Raw genomic sequence first — 15,514 nt, 5'->3', positions numbered from 1 at the left:
GACCGGACTTTATCATATCTCCGGGTCCGGGTCTGTTACTGGTCGGGTTTCATGGTATTCATTTGGACGCGTAACCTAATCTGCGGCGGCTCTTTCGTTCGCCCAAGCTTTTATCAGTCGTCGAGGGCTGGGGCGCCTCTTTCATTCGCCCACGCTTTTATCAGTCGTCGAGTGCTGGGGCGGCTCTTTCATTCGCCCACGCTTTTATCAGTCGTTCCTCTTTTCTTACCGAGCGGGAAAGGGTTTTAAGAAAGACGATTCCTGGTACAGAGAAAAGAACTAGAGTGCTGGATTCCATTGCCGGTCTTCTCCGATTCACAAGGTAAGGTATGTTGTTTTCATTCGCCCACGCTTTTATCAGTCGCAAACTGAATCTTACGTAGGACCTGGATTGAAAAATTACATAAAGCTATTGACTGTTTCAGTTGTTCTGTGTTGCCAAAGAAAAGTATAGGATTATCTGTCATTTGTAACACAAGAATACACTTAGTGATTTCGAGTCTTCCTCTCTACTTTCCTTGTTTTCCGTGGAGTTGGAGCTGTTGGATTCTTATTGTCAGTATAGTAGGACTAGTGCTCTGGAGAACACATCATTAGTCCCCCATCAAAATAGTCGACATCTCTTTTTAAATGAATCTATATATTTTATGTTGAACCTACGTAGTAGACTATATTAGGACCAAACATATCCTGGAAACTGCATCACCCTTTTAATAGGACCCCATGCTTGGTCGACTGATTAGAGTGTGAGTCACGTTAATGTTAAGTAGTTGGTCCACAAACCCACAGAATTAAAGAGATATTTATCTTTCCTATAGAGCTATTTTTATCCCCTTTATGTCTTTGTCTGTGTTAACTAAGGAGGATGTTGAGTAAAAAGAAAGTTCATAGCTAGTGAGTGAGTGTAATTATCAATTTTCTGAGGCGACTGTGTAATTTCTTATTTTAGCGGTTTTTGTGTAATTAATGCAATGTATTGTTCTCCCAGATCAAAGCAGTGAATGTTGTGTTTGATTTGAAGGGGGTCATAAGATCCTTTCCCTTACACCATGGGCGTGAAGGCAAAGAAGGGATTGAAGAAGAAGCTGAAGAATAGTTCTGAGTTAGTTGTTTCTCACAGCGATGAGACTTCAGATTTTCTGGTAATTTTTTTCCTAATCTTTATATTGCAGCTTAATACTTTGATCTGTTTCATTTAACTCATATTTATTTAATTTACTTGATATGAAAGTTATTTGCTTTTTCAGCCATTAGAAGGTGGTCCCAGGAGAAAACTACCTGCACAAGAGGTACATGTGAAAGACACCGCTACAGTATTGTACATAGGACGGATACCTCATGGATTTTATGAGGATCAAATGGAAGGTGAAATTCTTTGTTTGTTGGTCTAAGGTTTACTCTTTACCTTCCAAATGTTTAACGTTTGTTATTTTACATGATCAAATAACTGCAGGTTTCTTCAAACAATTTGGTAAAGTCAAAAGACTGAGGATTGCACGAAATAAGAAGGTACTATTAAGATCTTTTTCTGTATGTATGCATTGAATGTAAAGTGTTCATTGCATATCATTATACTATCTTAAAACTATCATGAAGAAGAAGATGGTTGCCAGTCAAGTTTTGCTCATTTTTCAATTTGTTTGAACTAGTGGCAGACATGCGCACTCTAGAATATTCTCAATAGGAAATGTCAAGTTTTATACTTTCAACCTTGCCATTTTTGGATATATAGGTCATTATAGTGCCTAATTTTTTGACTCGTGTTATGGATGTTTAGACAGGAAACTCAAAGCATTATGGTTTCGTAGAGTTTGAATCCCCAGAGGTTGTATCTAACATAAAATATTTCATGTTTCAGCAATTTATATCTTTGTTTATATTTGAAATAAAGACACCTTTACTAATTCTCTCTTGATTCCAGGTGGCTAAAATTGTTGCTGAGTGTATGCATAATTATCTTCTATTTGAGCACATGTTGCAAGTCCATCTCATCCCTCCGGATCGTGTTCATCCAAAGCTGTAAGCAACCTGTGTAACTGGTTCAATTGTTTTATGGTTCTTCCATTAATCATCTATTTGAGCACATGTTGCATGTCCGTCTCATTCCTTCAGTTCATGATAATTCAAAGCTGTAAGCAACTTGTGTAACTAGTTCCACTGTTTTAGGGTTCAAGGGATGTAAGCTTCATTTGTTAACTTTCTTCAATGTGAATGAACCCAACTGTGACATTCAGGTTAAGAAGCTTTTCTATAAAAAAAATCTGTGGAGGAATGTGTTACATATTGAAGCACTAATCCTGCTCAATATAAATTTTCTAATTCATTTGATTTATAATATTGATCTGGCTTCAAATGAAATTTGAAACACGAGAGGAATAGTGAATTTTGTAGTCAATACATTTCCTCTCCACAATGGGGCCACTAACACCGATCTGTGAAACTCTTATAGATGGAATGGGCTAAACCGTAGATACAAGCCACCAAATTGGACAGATATTGAACGGAAGCGGCTTAATAAGGTATTCTGGGTGTATAGTGTGCTAAGCTACCTTTTTAAGTAATCTTTGTTCTGTTGTATTATTCAATACCTTATTCCTTTTGATGATCTTATCAGCCAAGAACAATTGAAGAACACCAGCGTTTGGTAGAAAGAATCTTGTCAAGAAACCAGAAACGGCAAAGAAAGATTGAGGCAGCTGGTATAGATTACGAGTGCCCAGATATTGTAAGAAATCATTTCTTTTTTTTCTTTACATATCATGTTTGGTTTGGAATTTCTTATTACCCCTATTATCTGAAAGCTTTTTGCCCTAACCCACTCTTTTGATAATCCATATCTGATCAAGAGTCAGAATCTGAGTGTCAGTCATTTTCTGGCTTGTTGTTTGTGAATGATAGTCAAGTTCCAGCCTTGTCAGTATAGTATATCCTGAGATATACTCTATATGCATATTCAAAAAATAAATTACTGTTCATACTGCAACGTCTGATCCACTAGGCATTCATGTATCTGTATAGTTTTTTAGATCTATTTCACATATTTTTTACCTAGCTTTGCAGTATGACTCGTTTGTTGAGTGGATCGTGGTTGGTCTGTAACTCAACCCATGCAAATATTTCACTGACACAAAGAACTGCTTTTACATACCAAAAACAACAGTAACTAGAATGTAGCAAGTTTATTGGTTATTATGAAGAAATGCTTTTGTTCATCATGGCTTCTAATTGTGGCTGGGTCATAGGTGCTTTATTTATTTATTTATTTAAGTGAGTTTCATTCTGAAGTTTACTCTCTAGTCTTACTCAATTGTGTAGGTGAGCTTCATAGTTTTTTTTTTTTTTTTTTTGTTTAGTAATAACAGTGTGGGTGAGATCATAATTCAGTGATCTGGTTGTGCACCTCGTTTCTGGAGTCACATTTTAAAATTTCATTTAGGCCTCATTGTCGGGTTTATTTCTGGTGTGACATTGTAGCATTAGCAGATAATTGATGTATATTGATTGTGTTGTTTTAATACAGGTGGGTAGCACTCAGCCTGCTCCGAAGAAAATCAAGTTTGATGAAGAAGAAGAATGAATACCTCCACAAGGGCTGCTCATGTTTGCGTGCCATTGTGTAACCTTTCATCCTGGTGATGTATTTTTGTCTTTCTGTTTTTTACGGATGGGAGGGTAGGTTTGTTTATGTTGAACTAGTGCCATTTGAAGTATTCTGCACTCTTCAAATGGGAGTGTTCTGGATAATGGTGTTTCTGCTATGAACAATTCTATTGTGGAAAAGGTCACAACAAGACTCTCTTTAGATGTTTTCCAACAATTTCTCTTATTTATATTCTTATTGTAGACAAATGTAATTAACCAGTTAATCCTCTGGCTGCAAGCATAGTTGGTGACAGTTTATTTGACTACGAAAAGATCAAGGATGATATGAGAGGTTAAGTTTGACTAACAGCAGTAAACATTTTCAAAATTCCATACCCAGAAATAAACATCTTCGACATCTACTGAAAGATGCGTAGATGAATTACTTGTCTACAAACACCCATTAAAATGCACCAGACGCTTTGGGAAGTATTGGTTGAAGGGTTTATAGTTAAATGCACCAAGCTCTCATTTGATCCCCATTATCACATGAGCTTTTGACTAGTTATTTTGCACTCTTGCTTTGCAATTTTAATGATTTGATCTTTGACTAATATAAAACAAACAAATAAGAAAAATCAACTCCTAAAGTGCATTGATTTTGTTATGGATTTTACTTGCTAGAATTCAAAAGTACATGCAATTGCGAAATGGACTCAAAATATTGACACACTCAAACAAATCTTGGAACAATTAGGTACCATCGATGATAAATTCGGTCCTCGAAAGGGTTTTAGTCTTCTAGATGCTAGGTCACTGGATTTTGTTCATACTAGCCAACGAGTGTTATCTCCTACTATAAAGGTCGATGCCCCACATTTAACAATTGTTTGGATCAATAGGTGTTCTCCATGTGGGTTCGTGAGATGAACACATTTTTTTTGAGTGGTACCATCTATCTCTGTCTCTACATACATAGACTCGGAATCAAATCAGAATCAGTAATCGATTCAATCACAAGATCCTTCCTCCCTTGAAATTCCCATGCAGCTTTCACGTCCCAACTTGTTCAATAAACAAAGGCGAAGGTTCCCTTTCATGTCCGAAGTCCGAACCTTCCCACGAACGCGCCGCTTTTCACCGACCAAAACCTTCGCCACCGACCCCTCTTTGGGAAACCATTATTTAATTCATGATTTCTTATCAGTTGGATTCATTCGTCTAAACCCCTGATCTTGGTCGGTTCTTCTCCCAGACCGCCCACGTCCAAGGCAGAATCCGATACTGCTAGATCTCTTGCCGCCACGTGTTCTTGTCTTCTGCGCTATATGAGGATCTCTTCTCGCCCTTCACTCGAGATCTGACAGAGAAAAACGGTCTTCAAGAGTTCAGAGAATTATGGGCCATTTTTGGACTTTTCTCACTTATCTCAACTCTCTTGCTGGGTGATTCTTCAAATCCTTTTTCTCCGTTTCACTGGATTTTCTGTTTCTTTTCTTGAATCTGATTTTTTTTTTTTTTTTGGTATCTGGTTCATGGATGCAGACCTACAGTGATGCTGTTATATCCATTGTAAGGAGAATATTTTCCTTCTTTTGGCTTTCGGTTCTTATATTTTCAGTTTAACATTCAGGAAATTGAATCGAATAGAATCTCAGGTACGCATCTGTTCGAGCGATTGAGAGCACATCAAAGCTTGATGACCAGCAATGGCTGGCTTATTGGATCCTGTACTCCTTTCTCACTCTCACAGAGATGGTTCTGGAGCCCTTACTACAATGGTAACGGAATGGAATTTTTTCTTCTCTCTTTTGTTCTTGTCGCTATTCTTATTAAAATTTTCTTGCGATCGAACCATCAGAATAACCCTTTTTGATTCTGCTACTGGTTGTCTCAAAATCTGTTTGGAAAATGTTTGTTGAATCGATCTCTGTTTTTTGGTTCTTTGGCAGGATACCCATTTGGTATCAGATAAAGGTGGCGTTTGTGGCCTGGCTTGTTTTGCCTCAGTTCAGAGGCGCAGCGTTCATCTACGAGAGGTTCGTCAGAGAACAACTGAAGAAATACGATGGCGGAATCGGGAGAGATCGTCGTTCTCCCAAGGTGAAAACTAAGTTCGCAGAACTCATATCGCCTAAGTAAGGTAAATTGAATTGCAGAAACCAACTTATTTTCCTTGACGCCAATTCTCAAACACTAATGGGTTTTACAAACTCCGAATCAAGATGGGATTTTCAAATTTTTAATCTCTGATACATACTTAATCTTTGCAGCAACATCGAGGCTTACTGAAGAAGAAGAAGAGGAAAAAGAAGATTTCTGTACTTGTAGATCCTGTTCTTTAGCTTTTTCTTTTTCTTTTCTCTTGGATTGCACGTTAATGAGATGGAAGAATCTCTCTGTTTCCTCCTTTACTTTAGTCTTTGAACTTATATGTTACCTGTAACATGGCTGTTCTTAATCTTTTATTCAAACATCAGCCGGATCCACCGAGTGAGAATCCTACTCGAACACATTCTTTCTTCTTTCTCATCGGTTTTTGTTCATTCGTCGTGCAAACGATGACATACCCAGAACGTATTAATTTAATTAATTCCCAGCTTTGGATTCTGCTACAAAACCAGGAAAGTGAGACTGTTATTTAATTCTATAGGGAACGGAAACAGGTAAAATCAGACTCGCAGGCGAATGCGAATGCTGAAACAAAGGTTGAGTTGATTGATTACATGTATTCTTGCCTTTAATCGTTCATAAATATATTCAGTAATTACTGTTATGAGTTGATATACAGAAGGAAAGAAATGAAGCTCAAAATTTCTCGTTTAGATCGTTAATGGAGGAAAATAAATGCTCAGTGTCATCGCCAAAGCTTCTTGCCATACCAAATCGCCATCCCCCTAGACAAGAATAGAAAACGAATTGAGTGTGTTGCATGGGGCTCTTATTGCTCTTTTGTCTTGTAATTTCACTAATGAACAATGAACAAGATTTGTCGGGGGCAGAGAAATAATTCATTGACTTGATTATAACTGAGTACAATAAGCCTCTATTTATAAGAAAAATAAATAAAATTATATTATAATTAAACTACCATTGTCCTAGTTACACCTAAAGTCAAATACTAAAATATAAGTTATCGAATAAATTAATAATTAAACATAAATAAAATATCAACATAACTAAAATGTCTTTAAATTGATCTATCTTCTATGAGACTTCCGTCTCTCGAGACTCTTCTTAAACTCCATCAAATTAATTATGGCTCTATGAGAGTCATCTAAGACTCTTACATAGTTGTTCTTTAATAATACTCATTCTAATTCAATAAAATCTTTTTTTCACTTATGGATTATGTTGTCCATGCTGAACCCCATTTGTTTTTTGAGCATTCAATACCATTTTGGCACATATTCTTTCATGGTATCAGAGGAAAAGGTCACATATTTGGTTTATTTTATTTTTTGTCGTTTTCCCCTTATTTTTTTATTTTTACTATTATTTTATTAATTCATTTAAATTTCTTTGTCTATTAGATAAGATTGGTTCATTTTGAATATTTTGCATCTTATTGCATGAAAAACCATTGAGAAATGGTCATGAATTCTAAATTTTTTTTAATCAATAGGAGATTTTTTTTTGAAACCTTTCATTTTTTAAATATCATGAGTTGAACTCAAAATTGAAACTTTTATGTGAAAAAGAATTAAAAAATCTTACCATTTTTTACTTTTATTTGGTAAAAAACCATCGAAAAATGACATCACAATTGCCTATTTTTAAACTCTGATTTTGTAATATGATCATTTTTCTCTCTTCCTATCCATGGATTAGGCTTTTGGGGTCGAGCCAATTAATTTTTTTTATACGTTTTGTTGTTCAAATATTCAATTTCATTTTAGTATAAATTCTTTCAGTATTATCTCAAACATAAACCCCCAGTACTACGTAGTGGGTTTGTTTTGAATTGTGCAGAGAAACTCAGAAACCATGACAGGAATTGCACCGATCTCTATCACTCTCCAATTTCGGAGTTCAAAATTATACATCTCTTTCTACATCATCAGCAAATAAACATAATGTGATTCAATTAGAAAGGAAACACGATACCAATTAGTGCGCTTTAAAAGTGAATTACCTAGTGAAAGTGAAAGTGAATTAGTTTTTTGCGTTAGCATGCGCAATGTAAAGTAATTTTTTGTGTTAGTGTATAGTAAAAACTATATAAAAAATTTATTAATAAAATAATTTAATAGATTTAAATTTAATATGATATTTTTTATTTAATTTTTCTATTAATAAGTCAAGATAGATTTTAATATGTCTGAATTAATAAATAATATAAAAATTAAATTAACTTTATTTATTTAATTAAATATATATAAATAAATAAAATACTTTAGAAAATTACTTTTATAATTCCAAATGCTTATTCAAAATTTTAATTTTTAATATATAAATTCTAACTTTAAAATATTAATTAAATAATATTAAAAATCATAAATTTATGTAATATTTTTTAAATTTTAATTTTATAATATATTAATAAATAAATATAAATAATAAGTTTATTAAAAAATCCTTACTTTTATAAATCCAAATGTTAATCAAAATTTTACTTTAAAATATCTAAATTCTCACACTCAAAACAGTCATTAAATATAATATTTGAAATAAGGAATTTATATAAATAAAAAAGTATATATTTTAGTATATAAAAATACTTTAATAAATTTAAATTTAATTTTAGATAGTTTTATTTGATTAAATTAAAATAAAATTTAAACTTTTTAAATATTTATTTTTAGTTAAATATATAAAAATAAAATGATCAAACAAATACTTACTTATATAATATCCAAATACTTAATCAAATTTGTTACTTTTGTAATATCTAACTTCGCACTCTTAAATTAAAAATAAAAAATCATGAATTTTTATAAATAAAAAAGGGTATAGATCTATTTTTTATTAGATAATTTTATTTACAGTAGATACTAACAGATTTTGTGTTATTTTTACCGGTGAAAGTAATTCCACTTTCACTATCAGAGGGCACTAACAGGGCCTAAGAAACTGACATTTGTAAAACCCGTGCCGTATCGAGTGCCATTGGCCATGTCTCATAAGGCTGCCAGATTCAATTGATCTCATCACCCACACTACAATCTAGTCCCAAAATCAATAGCTGTAAATATAAGTATCTATTTTAACCTTTTTGAAAAAACTCGTCCCTTGTCCAGACTCGGATACTTTAATAACGTGAATTCATGTTCCCAACGGATCATACAAACCATGTGGAACACTTTTTTAGATATATATTATATAAATTAATTACATGCAAAATATTTTTAAAATAATTAATAATTAAATTTTATATTTTTATTGTATTAAATTGAAGGTAATGAAACGAAATGTGTAAGATTTTTTTAAAACCATAAATTAATGTTTTTAAAATATTTTTAATTATAAAATAGTCTAAATCAATCATGAAAAAAAAACATGGGAGAAAATTAAACTGATGTGGAGGCTAACATGATATTCGATGACAGGGCAAGTCCGATGATGTGGTAGGTGACATGTTGTTAGACTATTCGGGTGCTGATGTTGCACCACATAAGCGGTCAAAGTTTACATGTCACATTTGACTATAATACACATATGTTGTTGATTACATATAGCCACAGGCTGCACCTAAGAAAGTTCATCATCCCATCAAGTTAGAAACTCAAAAACAAGAAGCATGTCCACTTTTGCATTAAGGCGATCCTAATTTTCTTATGTTTAGTAATCAAGATCAATCAATTTCTTGATATATTTGTTGCACACAATGGTCTATATAAAGTACGTGATTCATCCAATACGAAAAGTCATTTGTTACAAAACATGCGAAATAGCTATATCAAACATCCGATCATGATCAACGGCTATCTCAGCCGTTCAAACTGTTTCACATGTTTCGCACCAAATGGTTTTTCGTATTCGGGGTCCTATACAAAACCATCAATGGAGGACAGCTGAGAGTAGAGGGGGTAAAGATCAAAACTACTCCAATCAAACCAGACAAGGGCTTTTCTAAAAAGTCACACAATATCTAAAGATAATAAAAGCAGAACCATTTAATGAATCCCACCAAGCACACCCTCCTTTCCATTGCCTATATAAGCATCCTCACAGCATTGCTCTTATGTTCTGTCAATTCAACTCTCTTCTCTCTCTAATCTCTCCCGAACTACCTCAAACTACCCAGAAAAATCCCGATTCCTTACTCCATGGATTCCATCAAGATGGAGAAGCTCATAGCCATGAGTAAGTACCGGAAGATCCAGTTCCTTCAAAATTTCTTCTAGTACTGTCTCACGGCCTTTGTTCTGAGAAATCAAAATCCCGATTCCTTAGTTGTAGTATTGCAGATATAAAATAATTAATACTAATCAAAATAGAAGGTTTGAGTTGAAAATAAAAGCTCAATAAGATACTGATCAAAATATTCGATAACTTTGAAATAATATTCAAGAGATAAAAAAGTCAAATGCAGAAATAGTGAACTGAGACTGCAATCTCAAATATTAAACTTAGACCTTTTGAAACCACTTGGACATAACAAAGAAAGTTTGAAATTTTCAAGGATGTAGTAGCTGTGTAGGTTAGAAAAGACTTGGGTATTTGTTGGGCAAAATTCAAATCCAAAAAATCAAGCTCATTCTTAGCTCTAGTTAAAAATCCTTGAAATAAAATTCCAAAAATTATAAAAAAATACTTATTAAATCCTCCTAGTGTTACTTGTGAATTTGACAGGTCGCTTACATGATTTGGGGATCTATAACCAAAGTTATGGCTTCTGAAACATCTTGAATTTCCATTTCTATTACTTGGGGGTCAATTCCTTTGTTCTGGGGTCAACACTTTTGTGCTCCAACGACTCTTTTGAGCCTCAGATCCTCTATTTGACTCAAATTCTATAATCTCTATTTCCAATAGGGGTCAAATATTTCATGTCAAGCAGCTTTTTGTTGGGGTCAATTTCTTCTGATGTAGTCGACTCCTATGCACTTGTTAATCCTATAGGGTCAAACTCTTTAAATAAATCAAAACTTATTGTTACTTATAGATGACCATATGGGGTCAAGTCTTCCAAGAGATATTGTCGACTCCATATACTTGGGCTTGACTCCTTTTTTTTAAAGTGTTAAACTTTGAATCTTTGAGTTACATCAACTTCCTCTTGCATATGTGTTGGACTCCTTTCGTGTGGGGTCAATTCCTCCGACAAATCTTACTCACAATTAAGTGAAATCATCAAATACACATGTTTGTTATCATTAAAATATGAGTATATGGGGAAGATTATGAGTTTTTTCCCCCTAGAACAAACCATATCAACCCGTTAACATCCCTTTGGATGGTGAAAGAGGAAGATATTTAAGAGTGACTGTCGGATTGTAGATAAACTCAATTTTTCACGATTAACAAATAAAAGTTCTTAATTATTTAAATTATGGAGGCTTTTCCAAATTGCTATTGAGGCTTGTGAATTTGCGTAGTTTGCAAAATCATAGGATAAATTCATAAACATGAAAACTAACATTTTTCCTATGATATTAAAAATAATATGAATCCTTCCGATTCTCTTTTTATGTCTTTTGAACTTTGCGTTTCATTCAAAAGAGTGTATATAAGTTTAATATTTTTAAATTGAATTAATATTGTCATGTTTTATTTTTTATATTTTAAGTATTTTTATATATATTATATATTTAGAAAATCAAAATCTTGTTTATGACGTTATCCCGGTTCGAAGTGGTCAAATCCGATTGAACCGGGTCGACCGGACTTTATCATATCTCCGGGTCCGGGTCTGTTACTGGTCGGGTTTCATGGTATTCATTTGGACGCGTAACCTAATCTGCGGCGGCTCTTTCGTTCGCCCAAGCTTTTATCAGTCGTCGAGGGCTGGGGCGGCTCTTTCATTCGCCCCCGCTTTTATCAGTCGTCGAGTGCTGGATTCCATTGCCGGTCTTCTCCGATTCACAAGGTAAGGTATGTTGTTTTCATTCGCCCACGCTTTTATCAGTCGCAAACTGAATCTTACGTAGGACCTGGATTGAAAAATTACATAAAGCTATTGACTGTTTCAGTTGCTCTGTGTTGCCAAAGAAAAGTATAGGATTATCTGTCATTTATAACACAAGAATACACTTAGTGATTTCGAGTCTTCCTCTCTACTTTCCTTGTTTTCCGTGGAGTTAGAGCTGTTGGATTCTTATTGTAAGTATAGTAGGACTAGTGCTCTGGAGAACACATCATTAGTCCCCCATCAAAATAGTCGACATCTCTTTTTAAATGAATCTATATATTTTATGTTGAACCTACGTAGTAGACTATATTAGGACCAAACATATCCTGGAAACTGCATCACCCTTTTAATAGGACCCCATGCTTGGTCGACTGATTAGAGTGTGAGTCACGTTAATGTTAAGTAGTTGGTCCACAAACCCACAGAATTAAAGAGATATTTATCTTTCCTATAGAGCTATTTTTATCCCCTTTATGTCTTTGTCTGTGTTAACTAAGGAGGATGTTGAGTAAAAAGAAATTCATAGCTAGTGAGTGAGTGTAATTATCAATTTTCTGAGGCGACTGTGTAATTTCTTATTTTAGCGGTTTTTGTGTAATTAATGCAATGTATTGTTCTCCCAGATCAAAGCAGTGAATATTGTGTTTGATTTGAAGGGGGTCATAAGATCCTTTCCCTTACACCATGGGCGTGAAGGCAAAGAAGGGGTTGAAGAAGAAGCTGAAGAATAGTTCTGAGTTAGTTGTTTCTCACAGCGATGAGACTTCAGATTTTCTGGTAATTTTTTTCCTAATCTTTATATTGCAGCTTAATACTTTGATCTGTTTCATTTAACTCATATTTATTTAATTTACTTGATATGAAAGTTATTTGTTTTTTCAGCCATTAGAAGGTGGTCCCAGGAGAAAACTACCTGCACAAGAGGTAGATGTGAAAGACACCGCTACAGTATTGTACATAGGACGGATACCTCATGGATTTTATGAGGATCAAATGGAAGGTGAAATTCTTTGTTTGTTGGTCTAAGGTTTACTCTTTACCTTCCAAATGTTTAACGTTTGTTATTTTACATGATCAAATAACTGCAGGTTTCTTCAAACAATTTGGTAAAGTCAAAAGACTGAGGATTGCACGAAATAAGAAGGTACTATTAAGATCTTTTTCTGTATGTATGCATTGAATGTAAAGTGTTCATTGCATATCATTATACTATCTTAAAACTATCATGAAGAAGAAGATGGTCGCCAGTCAAGTTTTGCTCATTTTTCAATTTGTTTGAACTAGTGGCAGACATGCGCACTCTAGAATATTCTCAATAGGAAATGTCAAGTTTTATACTTTCAACCTTGCCATTTTTGGATATATAGGTCATTATAGTGCCTAATTTTTTGACTCGTGTTATGGATGTTTAGACAGGAAACTCAAAGCATTATGGTTTCGTAGAGTTTGAATCCCCAGAGGTTGTATCTAACATAAAATATTTCATGTTTCAGCAATTTATATCTTTGTTTATATTTGAAATAAAGACACCTTTACTAATTCTCTCTTGATTCCAGGTGGCTAAAATTGTTGCTGAGTGTATGCATAATTATCTTCTATTTGAGCACATGTTGCAAGTCCATCTCATCCCTCCGGATCGTGTTCATCCAAAGCTGTAAGCAACCTGTGTAACTGGTTCAATTGTTTTATGGTTCTTCCATTAATCATCTATTTGAGCACATGTTGCATGTCCGTCTCATTCCTTCAGTTCATGATAATTCAAAGCTGTAAGCAACTTGTGTAACTAGTTCCACTGTTTTAGGGTTCAAGGGATGTAAGCTTCATTTGTTAACTTTCTTCAATGTGAATGAACCCAACTGTGACATTCAGGTTAAGAAGCTTTTCTATAAAAAAAATCTGTGGAGGAAAGTGTTACATATTGAAGCACTAATCCTGCTCGATATAAATTTTCTAATTCATTTGATTTATAATATTGATCTGGCTTCAAATGAAATTTGAAACACGAGAGGAATAGTGAATTTTGTAGTCAATACATTTCCTCTCCACAATGGGGCCACTAACACCGATCTGTGAAACTCTTATAGATGGAATGGGCTAAACCGTAGATACAAGCCACCAAATTGGACAGATATTGAACGGAAGCGGCTTAATAAGGTATTCTGGGTGTATAGTGTGCTAAGCTACCTTTTTAAGTAATCTTTGTTCTGTTGTATTATTCAATACCTTATTCCTTTTGATGATCTTATCAGCCAAGAACAATTGAAGAACACCAGCGTTTGGTAGAAAGAATCTTGTCAAGAAACCAGAAACGGCAAAGAAAGATTGAGGCAGCTGGTATAGATTACGAGTGCCCAGATATTGTAAGAAATCATTTCTTTTTTTTCTTTACATATCATGTTTGGTTTGGAATTTCTTATTACCCCTATTATCTGAAAGCTTTTTGCCCTAACCCACTCTTTTGATAATCCATATCTGATCAAGAGTCAGAATCTGAGTGTCAGTCATTTTCTGGCTTGTTGTTTGTGAATGATAGTCAAGTTCCAGCCTTGTCAGTATAGTATATCCTGAGATATACTCTATATGCATATTAAAAAAATAAATTACTGTTCATACTGCAACATCTGATCCACTAGGCATTCATGTATCTGTATAGTTTTTTAGATCTATTTCACTTATTTTTTACCTAGCTTTGCAGTATGACTCGTTTGTTGAGTGGATCGTGGTTGGTCTGTAACTTAACCCATGCAAATATTTCACTGACACAAAGAACTGCTTTTACATACCAAAAACAACAGTAACTAGAATGTAGCAAGTTTATTGGTTATTATGAAGAAATGCTTTTGTTCATCATGGCTTCTAATTGTGGCTGGGTCATAGGTGCTTTATTTATTTATTTATTTAAGTGAGTTTCATTCTGAAGTTTACTCTCTAGTCTTACTCAATTATGTAGGTGAGCTTCATAGTTTTTTTTTTTTTTTTTTTTGTTTAGTAATAACAGTGTGGGTGAGATCATAATTCAGTGATCTGGTTGTGCACCTCGTTTCTGGAGTCACATTTTAAAATTTCATTTAGGCCTCATTGTCGGGTTTATTTCTGGTGTGACATTGTAGCATTAGCAGATAATTGATGTATATTGATTGTGTTGTTTTAATACAGGTGGGTAGCACTCAGCCTGCTCCGAAGAAAATCAAGTTTGATGAAGAAGAAGAATGAATACCTCCACAAGGGCTGCTCATGTTTGCGTGCCATTGTGTAACCTTTCATCCTGGTGATGTATTTTTGTCTTTCTGTTTTTTACGGATGGGAGGGTAGGTTTGTTTATGTTGAACTAGTACCATTTGAAGTATTCTGCACTCTTCAAATGGGAGTGTTCTGGATAATGGTGTTTCTGCTATGAACAATTCTATTGTGGAAAAGGTCACAACAAGACTCTCTTTAGATGTTTTCCAACAATGTCTCTTATTTATATTCTTATTGTAGACAAATGTAATTAACCATTTAATCCTCTGGCAGCAAGCATAGTTGGTGACAGTTTATTTGATTACGAAATGATCAAGGATGATATGAGAGGATAAGTTTGACTAACAGCAGGTCTGATCCATGCCCAGAAATAAACATTTTTGACATCTACTGAAAGATGCGTAGATGAATTACTTGATTCAAAATTGAAGCAGTTTGTTTACTTTTTTTAAAACCACATAAGCCGACTTCTCTTCTACTATCAGGCACCCATTAAACAAATCTTGGAACAATTAGATACCATATCAATGATAAATTCGATCCTCAAAAGGGTTTTAGTCTTCTAGATGCTAGGTCACTGGATTTTGTTCATACTAGCCAACAAGTGTTATCTCCTAC

General features: G+C 34.1%; 3 protein-coding genes across 6 annotated transcripts; all 3 read left to right on the top strand.

The window, feature by feature from the left end:
- Positions 1–110: 110 nt before the first annotated feature.
- Positions 111–3,951, top strand: LOC137962403 (uncharacterized). 2 transcript variants are annotated; one of them, XM_068809248.1, is made up of 9 exons: positions 111–322; positions 989–1,142; positions 1,248–1,365; positions 1,454–1,509; positions 1,778–1,825; positions 1,922–2,019; positions 2,450–2,519; positions 2,615–2,725; positions 3,521–3,951. In XM_068809248.1, exons 2-9 carry the CDS (start codon positions 1,050–1,052, stop codon positions 3,575–3,577), a joined length of 651 nt encoding a protein of 216 aa, XP_068665349.1. In that variant the 5' UTR covers positions 111–322; positions 989–1,049; the 3' UTR covers positions 3,578–3,951. The 2 variants fall into 2 exon arrangements, with proteins under 2 accessions (XP_068665349.1, XP_068665348.1); XM_068809247.1 differs by having other exon boundaries at positions 111–327.
- A 973-nt stretch (positions 3,952–4,924) lies between these two features.
- Positions 4,925–6,068, top strand: LOC137963917 (HVA22-like protein e). Of its 2 annotated transcripts, XM_068811149.1 has the most exons (5): positions 4,925–5,027; positions 5,128–5,154; positions 5,241–5,363; positions 5,535–5,725; positions 5,856–6,068. In XM_068811149.1, exons 1-4 carry the CDS (start codon positions 4,981–4,983, stop codon positions 5,722–5,724), a joined length of 387 nt encoding a protein of 128 aa, XP_068667250.1. In that variant the 5' UTR covers positions 4,925–4,980; the 3' UTR covers position 5,725; positions 5,856–6,068. The 2 variants fall into 2 exon arrangements, 1 of the variants encoding a protein (XP_068667250.1); XR_011115258.1 differs by lacking the exon at positions 4,925–5,027 and having other exon boundaries at positions 5,145–5,154; positions 5,233–5,363.
- Positions 6,069–11,497: 5,429 nt separating this feature from the next.
- On the top strand, positions 11,498–15,221 carry LOC137962480 (uncharacterized). 2 transcript variants are annotated; one of them, XM_068809369.1, is made up of 9 exons: positions 11,498–11,614; positions 12,280–12,433; positions 12,539–12,656; positions 12,745–12,800; positions 13,069–13,116; positions 13,213–13,310; positions 13,741–13,810; positions 13,906–14,016; positions 14,813–15,221. In XM_068809369.1, exons 2-9 carry the CDS (start codon positions 12,341–12,343, stop codon positions 14,867–14,869), a joined length of 651 nt encoding a protein of 216 aa, XP_068665470.1. In that variant the 5' UTR covers positions 11,498–11,614; positions 12,280–12,340; the 3' UTR covers positions 14,870–15,221. The 2 variants fall into 2 exon arrangements, with proteins under 2 accessions (XP_068665470.1, XP_068665469.1); XM_068809368.1 differs by having other exon boundaries at positions 11,498–11,619.
- The last annotated feature ends 293 nt before the right edge of the window (positions 15,222–15,514 follow it).

Source organism: Aristolochia californica, unplaced genomic scaffold, assembly GCF_029961685.1.
Source record: "Aristolochia californica isolate CCGP_79_NKW_82.1479 unplaced genomic scaffold, dmAriCali1.0.hap1 SCAF_4, whole genome shotgun sequence".
Taxonomy (NCBI): domain Eukaryota; kingdom Viridiplantae; phylum Streptophyta; class Magnoliopsida; order Piperales; family Aristolochiaceae; genus Aristolochia; species Aristolochia californica.
Note: the sequence above shows the minus strand (reverse complement) of the source record. Positions and strands in the feature narration are given on the sequence as shown.

Coding starts and splice junctions, on each gene's coding strand:
- LOC137962403 (XM_068809248.1), top strand. CDS start 1,050: ATGGGCGTGAAGGCAAAGAAGGGATTGAAGAAGAAGCTGAAGAATAGT. Junction 1,826..1,921: donor TAGAGTTTGAATCCCCAGAG/GTTGTATCTAAC, acceptor TCTTGATTCCAG/GTGGCTAAAATTGTTGCTGA. Junction 2,020..2,449: donor GATCGTGTTCATCCAAAGCT/GTAAGCAACCTG, acceptor AAACTCTTATAG/ATGGAATGGGCTAAACCGTA.
- LOC137963917 (XM_068811149.1), top strand. CDS start 4,981: ATGGGCCATTTTTGGACTTTTCTCACTTATCTCAACTCTCTTGCTGG. Junction 5,028..5,127: donor TATCTCAACTCTCTTGCTGG/GTGATTCTTCAA, acceptor TCATGGATGCAG/ACCTACAGTGATGCTGTTAT. Junction 5,155..5,240: donor GTGATGCTGTTATATCCATT/GTAAGGAGAATA, acceptor ATAGAATCTCAG/GTACGCATCTGTTCGAGCGA.
- LOC137962480 (XM_068809369.1), top strand. CDS start 12,341: ATGGGCGTGAAGGCAAAGAAGGGGTTGAAGAAGAAGCTGAAGAATAGT. Junction 12,434..12,538: donor ATGAGACTTCAGATTTTCTG/GTAATTTTTTTC, acceptor TTGTTTTTTCAG/CCATTAGAAGGTGGTCCCAG. Junction 14,017..14,812: donor ATTACGAGTGCCCAGATATT/GTAAGAAATCAT, acceptor GTTTTAATACAG/GTGGGTAGCACTCAGCCTGC.